This window comes from Mastomys coucha, unplaced genomic scaffold (assembly GCF_008632895.1).
Source record: "Mastomys coucha isolate ucsf_1 unplaced genomic scaffold, UCSF_Mcou_1 pScaffold5, whole genome shotgun sequence".
Classification (NCBI taxonomy): domain Eukaryota; kingdom Metazoa; phylum Chordata; class Mammalia; order Rodentia; family Muridae; genus Mastomys; species Mastomys coucha.
Window position 1 is genome coordinate 113,582,702 of NW_022196911.1, and position 11,144 is coordinate 113,593,845.

General features: G+C 52.0%; 1 protein-coding gene across 2 annotated transcripts in view; it reads left to right on the plus strand.

The window, feature by feature from the left end:
* Sec14l1 (SEC14 like lipid binding 1) overlaps window positions 1–11,144 on the plus strand; it is a 47,126-nt gene that overhangs the window by 34,783 nt on the left and 1,199 nt on the right. The window contains exons 9-17 of one of the 2 annotated variants that reach the window (XM_031351209.1): window positions 1,060–1,148; window positions 2,110–2,180; window positions 3,171–3,342; window positions 3,619–3,753; window positions 6,192–6,326; window positions 8,132–8,383; window positions 9,304–9,482; window positions 9,759–9,860; window positions 10,204–10,514. In XM_031351209.1, coding sequence (XP_031207069.1) covers window positions 1,060–1,148; window positions 2,110–2,180; window positions 3,171–3,342; window positions 3,619–3,753; window positions 6,192–6,326; window positions 8,132–8,383; window positions 9,304–9,482; window positions 9,759–9,860; window positions 10,204–10,210 — 1,142 coding nt within the window. In that variant the 3' untranslated portion in view covers window positions 10,211–10,514. Of the gene's footprint in view, window positions 1–1,059; window positions 1,149–2,109; window positions 2,181–3,170; window positions 3,343–3,618; window positions 3,754–6,191; window positions 6,327–8,131; window positions 8,384–9,303; window positions 9,483–9,758; window positions 9,861–10,203; window positions 10,515–11,144 lie in introns of those variants that run through there. The other variant, XM_031351208.1, reaches the window with a different exon arrangement.

The window sequence follows — 11,144 nt, forward strand, 5'->3', positions numbered from 1 at the left end:
TACAGTGTACTTACATATAACAAGAAATAAATCTTTAAAAAAAAAAAAAGAAAGAAAGAAAGAGAAGTTAGAAAGTTGCTGTAGTAAGATATTGATAGAACAGCTGTGGCGGCTCACTCCCTAATCCAGCATTTAGGAAACAGGTGGATCTTGAAGACATTCTGGACAATACAGCGAGTTCTAGGGCAGCTAGAATTATGGGTGAGACTGTATCAACCAGAAGATCTACAGATGGGTTTTACTGAATGTCAGAAGAGCCAGGTGTGGTGGTGAATGTTTCTAGTCCCACCCCTTGAGCAGCAGAGGGAGGGGACTTCTGTAAGGTCAAGATTGACCTCATCTGTTCTAAGCCAGCCAGAACTCCACAGTGAGGTCCTGGGCTGCAGGAGACAGATGTGAGTCCCAGGCACAGCAGATCGGTGTGTTGAGGAGGCTGACCTCAGTGCCACCCGCTCCAGCATGGCCAGGGTCCAGGGCCACTTCTGCAGGGTGTGCTCTGGGCCAAGAGCGTCTCTACTCTGGTGGGTCATCACAGGCTCTACAGTGAGTCAGGTGGCAGCTCTGGCTGTGAGACTTCAGGGTTCCCACATGTACATCCTTAGGGATTTTTAAAAGTCTTGACAGTAATTTTTAAATAATTTATGGGAAAATTGTTAGAATTAAAAAACCAAAACTGTGTATTCATAGAAATGATGTCCCCTGTAGTGAACATTGAGCTTAGAAGCACCCATGTTCAAACAGGCTGGGGAGCCAGACAGGTTGCACCCCAGTTCAATCCCCCTTGGCCTGGCCCAGCAGCAGCTCGAGCCTGGAGCCTGTGGTTTGCTGTCAGCTGAGTTTTAAACCTTTTGTATCTGTTTAGGTCTTGCCCTACCATACTAGCCTGACACAGAAGCTAATCTTCCTCAGAGTAGGCCAGAGCCTTATGTGCAGCTCGAGCACAGGGGAACATCCAGACCCAAGGTGTCACAGTCGAGGGCCTTCTGCACAGAGCTGCTCCTTAGCTCCTGTGAGGGCGCCACTCACTCACTACAGCTTTCTCCCTGCCTTCACTTGCAGATGGACGGCCGCTGTACGTGCTCAGGCTGGGCCAGATGGACACCAAAGGCTTGGTGCGAGCTCTCGGAGAGGAAGCCCTACTGCGATATGTAAGTGCAAGGCTGGCTGCTGGCCTCCACAGCGGGCTACTTGGTCAAGTATGCAGTGCTCCACACTTGGGGAGATGTGCTCCACATAAAGGCTTCTGAGGAGGACACAGTGCAAGCCTCAGGAGATAGTTCCTGCCACCTCTGACTCAGAGCGGTCACCTATGTCACACCTCTTACCAGATCTCTTTCTGCTTACCCTTCCACATTAGCAGGCTGATGGCCTGGCAGTGTCCTGCTGAGCTGTCTGATTCCAACCCACCCATCTCTCCCGAAGTCAACTGCTCTCCTGGCTCAGAGAAGAATCTGTTCTTTTAGTTTGAAAACAATTGGAAAGGCAAATTCCATCTCCTCATTATTCATAGCTCTTGTTTTGCTGTGTATTCTTGTAGGTACCTGGGCCCCAGCCACACATACACACACACACACACACACACACACACACACACACACACACACACACACACACAAGCGCACATATTCAGTCTCTCTCTGTCTCTCTCTGTCTCTCTCTCACTTTTTCTCTCTCGCTCTCACTAGCACTCTCTCACTGGCTCTCTCTCACTGGCTCTCTCTCTCTCTCAGTAGCTTTCTCTCTCTCGCTCTCACTAGCTTTCTCTCTCTCTCTCTCTCTCGCTCTCTCTCTCTCGCTCGCTCTCTCCCCTCCCTCCCTCCCCTCTCCTACTATCCCACGCGAGCCTGCTCTGCAAACACCCCCATATCAGTGCTCGGGTGACTTGGGCTACCACTTCCTTAGGGCCATCTGCTTTCTCTGCCATTGATGCTCCTGTTTATTCTCTGCAAGTGAAATGCTTGTTGTTGCCATGTGGGGTGTGAGGAGAGTGCCTGAGGTCCCACCTGAGGTGCACCTATCACCTTGCCTTAATCAGCTCTGTCTGATGGCAGTCTGATATTACCTGTGCCTTCTGGGCCTGAGCCTTGCCATCACCGCCTTTGCTTACAGGTTCTTTCCATAAACGAAGAAGGCCTCAGACGATGCGAGGAAAACACCAAAGTCTTTGGCCGGCCAATCAGGTGGGTGACCTTGTCTCTTCAGCATAGAAAAACAGGAACTAAATTAACTGTGTTTCATTGCTCTTTGGCAGCACAATCTGATAGTTACTGTTTACCACACATTCTAGAAGGGGGAAAAGCAAGTGATAAGGTCCATGCCAAGCTTTGTATGCGTCACCCCGATGTACCTACAGTCTGCATGGGCTTAGGGCCAGACTGCAAGTGAATTCCTGTAGGGGTTTTTTTTTCATCCCCCCAACCCCCAGTTCTTTTTCATGAACCAGATTCTAATTGTGGAATGCCGTTGTGAAATGGCCAGAGAAAACCTCTTAGAAAAGAAGAGCCAGGCATGATGGCTCACGCCTGTAATTCCACACTTGAAAGACAGAGACAGGAGGATTAAAAGCTCAAGGTCATTTTCACTACATACAATTCAAGGCCAGCCTGAAATCACAAGACACCCCGTGTCAAAGAAAGTGGGTCACAGCTTGGGTTGAAGGGCGTCGGTTCTGCCGGGCCAGGGTGTGCAGGGCCCCTGCTCACAGCTGCCTGTCCTGTTGGTTCCTGAGGCAGCACTAGACCTGTGCATATTGCAGTTACTGCTTCTCACTCTCTGTATCAAATGCCTACTGTCTGCTTTGGCTACAGGCCGGGGAGGTGGCATCAGCCTGCCCAGCACTGAGCAGGTCTGTGGAGGCTCTTTAGTTGTTCAGTTGGAGTTTCAGAGGTAGGGTCTCATTAGCCCAGGCTGTCCTTGAACTCCTGACCCTCCTGCCTCTGCTCCCTGAGCACTGGGACTTCAGCAGTTTGTAGTCTGCTGGACTTCATCTTGTAGTTCAGGTGTTATTCCTATTCTGTTGAGCTTCTGTGTTTCATACACATAGCTACAAATAAGGGTTTATAGCACTTTAATTTTTTTTAAATTGATATATTTGGGAATGACTGTAAATGACTTTTATATCAAAAGAAAATTAAACGCATTAATAAAACATGTCTTCATATAACCTGTAGCTCATGGACCTGCTTGGTGGACCTTGAAGGACTAAACATGCGCCATTTGTGGAGACCGGGGGTCAAAGCCTTGCTGCGTATCATCGAGGTGGTGGAGGCCAACTACCCGGAGACGCTGGGCCGCCTCCTCATCCTCCGAGCCCCCAGGGTCTTCCCTGTCCTCTGGACACTGGTGGGTTTACATGTTGTTCTGTAGCCAGCAGGGCATGCTCGGTTCCTGTCTCCCACTGAAGTCTCAGCTGGTCAGGAGAAACCAAATAGACACGTAGATACAAAGTGGGAAATGGAGCAGGGTTTTCCTGAGGGCTCAGTGCTCGGACAGTAGACTCACAGAGTATATGAGAGCTGCCACCTGTCACCTCACCCACGCATGGTGTCACACTCAGGCTTAGTCTCTGAAGCTCACAGCTCAGCCGATGAAATGACTGATGTGTCTGCTCACTTGCAGGTTAGTCCGTTTATTGATGACAATACCAGAAGGAAATTCCTCATTTATGCAGGAAATGACTACCAGGGGCCTGGGGGCCTGCTGGATTACATCGATAAAGAGGTTATTCCCGATTTCCTGAGCGGGGAGTGCATGGTAGGTATGGGCAGGAAGGCACACAGTGCACCGCAGCACGGGCTGCACTGAAGGTTTGCTGGCCTTTCGGCGCTGCTGCCTTTATTTTGTTGTCTTGGGCCGTGGCTGACAGAGCCTGAGCCTGGGGCTTCGCTGCCGATCCGTACATTTGCATCAGCACTTGGGGTCCTGCAGCACAGCTTTCTACAGTCACACAGCATTTTGTGACTCACATCTCAACTGCATCAGGAGCTATATGTTTCAGAACTACAGCTTTTTACATGGTTCTGTGGTGTGTGTGTGTGTGTGTGTGTGTGTGCGCGTGTGCTCGCATGTGCACTTGTAAGTATACACACATGTGGTATGAGTATCTGTGTGTGTCTGTGCACATGAGTGTGTGCATACATGTATGCATGCATGCGTGTGTGTAAGTGTATAGGCCCAAGATTGACTCGGTTGCTCTCCACCTTGTTATTTGAACCCAGGACTCACTAATGAGGTGAGTCCATATAGCCAATTTGCTCCAGGATCCTTCCCTCCAAGTCTCATGAAGTAGAATTACAGATAAGCTCCTCCGCCCACTCAGCATTTACAGAGGTGCTAGGGATCAAACACTGGGGCTCCCAGTACTGTGACCCACACCTCATCTTAGCGACACCTGCAAGCCGTTGCATTGTACCCAAGGCGACTTCTCCTAGACTTAAGTAAACAGATGGGATATTCACCGTCGGAAAGCAGAAGTGCTGCTGCTCTGTTTGTAGGTTTGGGGTTTTAAGAAATGAGGTGATAGATAAATAGACAGAGCGCTCTGCTTGCAGACCTGTACTGTGGTGCAGGAGTCTGATGCGAAGGCATGCAGGCTCATGCCGAGCAGCTTGACAGGAGCCCACAGAGCTATGTGACTGGCTCCACAGCACACAGTAGGAATGTAAGCAGTAGGGAGTCAGGGTCCTTAGCAGGCTCTCTAGTGACACTTGATGATGATGTTGGTCTGAGGTGTGTGCCCTGGGATCAGCACATGAGCTCTCAGTGTGAGTTTTTTCCAAACGGCTGGAGGAATTCAGGAAACTGAAGAGGTGAGCATCATTTCCAGGAGGGAGACTGAAGATGCCATTGCAGTCCAGAGAGCAAGTGATGAGGAGCAAGGTTAGAGAGCAGGTGGGCTATGGCACCTTGCCTGCTCTCACGGGAAAGCTAGCATCCCAGGCAGTTAGGGCAAGAACTGAAGGGAGGAAGGACTCCCAACTCTCACTCATGCCAGTGTTCTCATGTGCTCAGAGTCCACATGGGGCCTTCTAAGTTCTCCACAGTGTCTGCCAGTGTTCTCATGTGCCCAGAGTCCACATGGGGCCTTCTAAGTTCTCCACAGTGGCTTCGCAGCCTGGCTGTTGGAGTGGCCATTTATAAACTCTGCACGTCCCTGTGGACAGAGGGCCAGGCTGCTGTTGGTCTGTCTTCCATGAGACAGTCTCAATATAGAGCCAGGCTGGTCCTGAACTCACAGCACTTCGGTCTCAGCACCCTGAGTGCTGACTGGAGGCTTCACTGGCAAGCCGTGCCATGCCAGTGTTTGTGACTTCGGTGACTAAAGGGCATGCTGCTGTAACCTCCCTTTCTTTGAAGTGGCTTCTAGGTTGGCAATCTAGAGAGTACTTAGATTTTATGCACCTGAACATGAGTTTGTTTTAAGGTCAATTAGAAAATTTGTAGTGGGGCTGGTGAGATGGCTCAGCGGGTAAGAGCATTGACTGCTCTTCTGAAGGTCCTGAGTTCAAATCCCAGCAACCACATGGTGGCTCACAACCACCCAGAATGAGATCTGATGCCTTCTTCTGGTGTGTCTGAAGACAGCTACAGTGTACTTACGAATAATAATAAATCTAAAAAAAAAAAAGAAAGAAAATTTGTAGTAAGAATAAATTCCAACTCAACATAGCTTTTTCAAGTAAATTCAAAAGAAATAGTCCCTTGTTAACTTTGATTAATTGCTAGGCCTGGGTTACACAGGAAGTTTGATTTATTTTATCTTGGTTATCATTTTCCCTTCTATCTGTGGTGGGGAGGATGAAGCCGAGAGCCTTGTGTGTTGGGCAGCGCTGTGCTGCTGAGCACGGCCACAGAGAGGGTAGAGTCTGTGGCTCAGGAGTAAAGATGATGGACTGACCGTCCTGCAGTGCAGTGTGAGTTCTATTAATTTTCTTGTGGATCATCTTAGTAATTGAGCTCGTACCTCATGAATATTAGTGTGAATCCTGTGGTAAGCCAGCTTCAGCTTGTTCTCATTTATTCAAAGTGAAAACACATGTGTCTAAGTGGGCTTTACAAATATTTTGCTAAGTACTACAGACTGTTTGATGGTGTTGCCAGTGTTCTGTCTTCTCATCCACTCCAGGAGGTGGTGTGGGGTGAGTGGCAGCCTGGCCTCCGCTCAGCTCTCACGGCTGTGTTTGCCTTTCTAGTGTGACGTGCCAGAGGGTGGACTGGTCCCCAAGTCCTTGTACAGGACTGCAGAGGAGCTGGAAAATGAAGACCTGAAGCTCTGGACAGAGACCATCTACCAGTCTGCCAGCGTGTTCAAAGGAGCCCCACATGAGGTGCCTGCCTACCTTTCGGCCTCTTCCTCAGGAGAGACACCTTCACCCACCACCTGGCAGGCAGGGCTTCCCTCAGGGTCCTTGGCTTCTTTTTCTGGTCTTGTTCTTTAGGTTTAGTTGGCACTGATGTGAGTGAGTCAGTCAGTGACAACACGGAAGGGTAGGGTTGCCTTGGAAGGACACTCGTGTTTGACCAGAGCAGTTTAAAAGCAGATTAGCCCGGTGACGCTGTTCCACGGAGCTGCTTGACCTGATGCAGAGCGCGGCTCGCCTGGGAGGGTTCTTTCCACTTGCTGCATTTAGTTGGATGGTTTTATGGAACACATTTTGCTCACGGGTCATTTGTGTTTCTGTCTTGCTGCCATTTGTCAGTGTGGTGGAATGAGGAGAGATGAGCCCTTGTTTCCCTTCTGCCGACATAGGTGTGGTGGCAGATGCACAAGCTACAGTGGTGCTGTTTGACATGTCCCTCTAGCCTGTCCATGCAGCGTGACAATGCTGGCTCAGCCTCTCTCTAGGGCAGGAATGTTGCTCAGTGTTCCTGGTGTCAGGCGGTGCTTTAGACAGACCAGGCCCATCCATCAGTGTGCCTCGGGCTCCTTGACTTTCTGCAGTGGCCACCCGCGTTCAGCCACCTGGCAATTCCCATAACTGGTGTGCCTTCCCCAAGAGCTTCAGGTACATAGAGGTGACTGAAGAGTGAGCCTGGGGCTGTGCTGAGAACAAGCAGGCACAGGTCCTGTGTGCCTGCCTCCCTCACTGGCCAGTCCAGTCCAGGGCACCTTGGACCTTTAACTGTCCCAAGAATCACTTACATTCACTCCTTATGTAGGGGGCCTTTATGTAGGCTGGGGCAGAAGGGCCCTGGTTCACTATTTATTAGGCAGCTGTCAGATTTATCTTGTTGCAAAGCTCAGGGGCTTGTCGTGTTTCCTGTGAGTCACAAAGTACCTGTCACTATTGAAACAGTAAAGGCATCATTCTGCCTTGGGGTGTTAGTAAAGCACACAGAGGCAGTGCTGCTCAAGGCTGATGGCAGAGCCCCAGATGCTCTGTCAGCACAGGGGCCAAGGTCCTGGCCTCGCCTGCCTGAAGGGAGCTGCTCCGACGAAGAGAACTTGCTACATCCTTTAGGGCCACCTCCTGCTTTGAGAGGGGCCATTGTGGCTCATGGATCTGCTGTTATGCCCTTCAGAGGTCATGGAAAGGTCTGGGGAGACAAGGTAGTGGACTGCATAGCCACTCCTGCTGTGCATCCTCACACCCTCCTCACACCCTCCTCACAGACCTGCTCCTTCCCTCTCAGACACTTCAGGTTGATGCAGAATAAATTCCAGGTTTGGGTTTGACATTCTGCATCCCTGACAGTCATCCCAGGACACAGCTGATCTCTCTACCCACTTGTGTGCATCCGTTCCCCACAGTACCTTGTGCAGCAGCCAGCACTGCACTCTGCGCTCTACCCCGTCCTTCCGTTTGTGCCGCCTCAGTGCCCCCAGTCTGAGGTGGTGGCTGAGTCGCATGCCCATGCTTTGTGCGCTTTTCTTACGTGTTGGGAAGTAAAGCTGTCAGGTTGCTGGTGGTTTGGCTCATGGGTGATACCTTGCAGGAACTGTTTGACAGAGTGGTGGATAAATTGGCAGGTAGGCATCTAGAGTTGAGTGACCTATGGCAAAGAGAACTGCCCATTTGATCTGTCCTGTTCTCGGCCAGCTCACGCATCTGAGTCTCAGGGCCCATTCCTGCCCCAGCTGCGGCCAGACCTCGTGCTGCGGGTTGCCGGCTGACAGGATCTCTTTGTCCAGATTCTCATTCAGATTGTGGACGCCTCCTCGGTGATCACCTGGGATTTTGATGTGTGCAAAGGGGACATCGTCTTTAATATTTATCACTCCAAGAGGTCTCCCCAGCCCCCGAAAAAGGACTCCCTGGGGGCCCACAGCATCACCTCTCCAGGAGGGAACAACGTGCAGCTCATAGACAAAGTCTGGCAGCTGGGCCGGGACTACAGCATGGTGGAGTCGCCTCTAATCTGCAAAGAAGGAGAGAGTGTGCAGGTAAGCCTGCACTCTAGCTGGCTGCACACTCTGTCCTGAGAAGCCGGCATCTGCCCTACAGCCCCTGTGGCACAGGTGGCCTGCCTAGCGCCAGAGAGACTAAGGATGCCCAAGGGCACAGAGGACCAGAGTGATGAACTGTAGTAAAGTGTGGGTTTCCCCAGAAGTGCACATGCACCCAAGTGCATCCAGGTGACAGGGAAGAAACGCTTTGTAGGCACACATCTGGGTTTCAGGTGACTGAGATGTGACTAGGCATGGCTTTATCTCCAGAGGAAAGTTACACAGACAGAAGCAAGAGGGAAAAGTGCAGAGGGCACTGTCTGCTCTTGCTAAAACCATGACAGCTCTATCCTGTTGGCCTGCAGCTCTTACCCTGTGTTCTGGCTCCAGCAGCACTTCTGGCACTGAATGCCCACTTTCTTTCCTCCTGTAATTCCTCTGACCGCACAGTGGCAGCCTGCTCTCCTCCAGCCAAGGTTTTCTGAAGCCAGCTGTCAGCATCCAGCCTGATGCAGTATCAAGGGGGTCTTCCCTCTTAAAGCTGGCTGTCTCTGGGCCTTTAATCCATTGGAATAGATTGTGCCCAAGTGTGCTAGGAAGGTGACAGGAGAGTGGCAGAGAGACTGGCCTTCCTGACAGCTATCACCTGGCCAGGCACCTTCAGCCTGAAGGCTGCAGGTTGCTGACCGAAGTAGACAGGGTGCATGTGGCCTTCCCAACACCTGACAGACGATATAGCACAGGATGCTTCAGTGGGTGGAGACAGATAGCACAGGCTGCCTCAGTGGGTGGAGACAGATAGCACAGGCTGCCTCAGTGGGTGGAAGGGCATCATTAGGCTGTTTTCTCATGGCAAGCTCTCAGGACACCCCTCCCCTTGGCAGAATTCCCTGAGTTGCTGCTGTTCACTGTTGCAGGGGTCCCATGTGACCAGGTGGCCAGGCTTCTATATCCTACAGTGGAAATTCCACACCATGCCAGCGTGCGCTGCCACCAACCTTCCCCGAGTGGACGACGTGCTGGCCTCCCTGCAGGTCTCCTCCCACAAGTGCAAAGTGATGTACTACACAGAAGTGATCGGCTCCGAGGATTTCAGGTTCGCGCCTGAGAGGGAGCCTCTGGCAGCGGAGGCTACTTGTTCACTGTCTGCAGCTCTCCCGCAGGGCTGTAGGAAAGAGGGTCTAGCACCTGCTAAGTGCGTTTCCTAAGTTCAGTGTCACCTGGGGGCAAACCATGGGAAATGGATTCCTCCAGTGATATTCATGTCCTGTCCCTACTTTACAAGGGCCAAAGGGGGAGAAGCAGATAGAGATGCTCCGGGAAGGCTCAGGGCAGCTCCTCACTCCTGGTTCTTTGTTGGTTCCGTCTGCAGAGGCTCCATGACCAGCCTAGAGTCCAGCCACAGCGGCTTCTCGCAGCTCAGTGCCGCCACCACCTCTTCCAGCCAGTCGCACTCCAGCTCCATGATTTCCAGGTAGTGCTGCGAAGCCTGCGCCTGCGCAGAGGGCGGGCGCCTCGGCTGCTGTGCTCCGCCCACCCCCGGATGTGCAGACTCCGCCCACCCCTGGATGTGCAGACTCCTCCCTCTAGATAGCAGCTGGTCACTAGTCACCTGGTCCCCAGACCATCCTGACAAGTAGTTTTAACTCTACCCCTAACTCTAACTCAATAGCCATAGATTTTGTATACAGCGTGCACAAAATCAAACCAGAGCACAAGGGCTCTCGAAAGAAAGTAGTTTATCTACAGTAAGAGACTGACTGGTCTCAGATGTCGATGCAAAAAATGTTTCCAACAAACTCCACCTTGTCCACTAGTGAGTGACTTGTGTGACACCCTGCAGAGACTCGCCACGTCCTCCTCCACGGACTGAAGCTGTGGCAGGCAGCCCTTAAGCTGCAGTCGGTCCTCTCGGCTCCGTTAGTGGAGGTGGCCTGTGGATCCAGGACAGCTCTTGAGGCCCCTTTCCTCTAAGGACTTGGCAGCCTACAGGAGCACCCAGTGCTGGGGCAGAGCCAGCCTGCTCCCGAGCAAGCGCTCGAGGCCCAGGAGGGGCTGCCAGGGCTCCTCTCGACTCCCGACAACACCGCCATCATTAAACATTGCTTTCTCTTTCCTCCTCTTCAAATCTTTTGATATTTTTCAGAGCAAAATTTTTCTGTCTGTGAACTTGGGGGAGGGGAGACAGGAAGATTCTTCCCCTCTGCTGAGTCCTGTCTTTGCTTCTGCAGGAGGGTGGCTCTGTGCCCTTAGCACCCAGGGTCCTCAGTCCTTACCACACAGGGTCCTCAGTCATCCCAGCAGCACCCAGGGTCCTCAGTCCTTACCACACAGGGTCCTTAGTCCTCCCAGCAGCACCCAGGGTCCTCAGTCCTCCCAGCAGCACCCAGGGTCCTCAGTCCTCCCAGCACCCAGGGTCCTCAGTCCTCCCAGCACCCAGGGTCCTCAGTCCTCCCAGCAGTACCCAGGGTCCTCAGTCCTCCCAGCAGTACCCAGGGTCCTCAGCTCTCAGCAGAGTGTTTGGAAGCAGTAGGTCACACTTGCCTTTTAGAAGTATGGCAGTGCAAACTCTAGCAGTGCTCTGCAGGGTGGCGCATGGCTTGCAGTGGCCTTGGGTTTGTGGGTGTGTGTAGGTGCTGTGCGTGTGCATGAGGGAGTGGGGTGCTGCTGGGGAGGGGCCAGAGAGATGCACTTGTTCCGTCTACGTTTCACAGAGCGGATCAGGCTGGGGCTGGTCGGTCTTTTTTTTTTTTTTTTT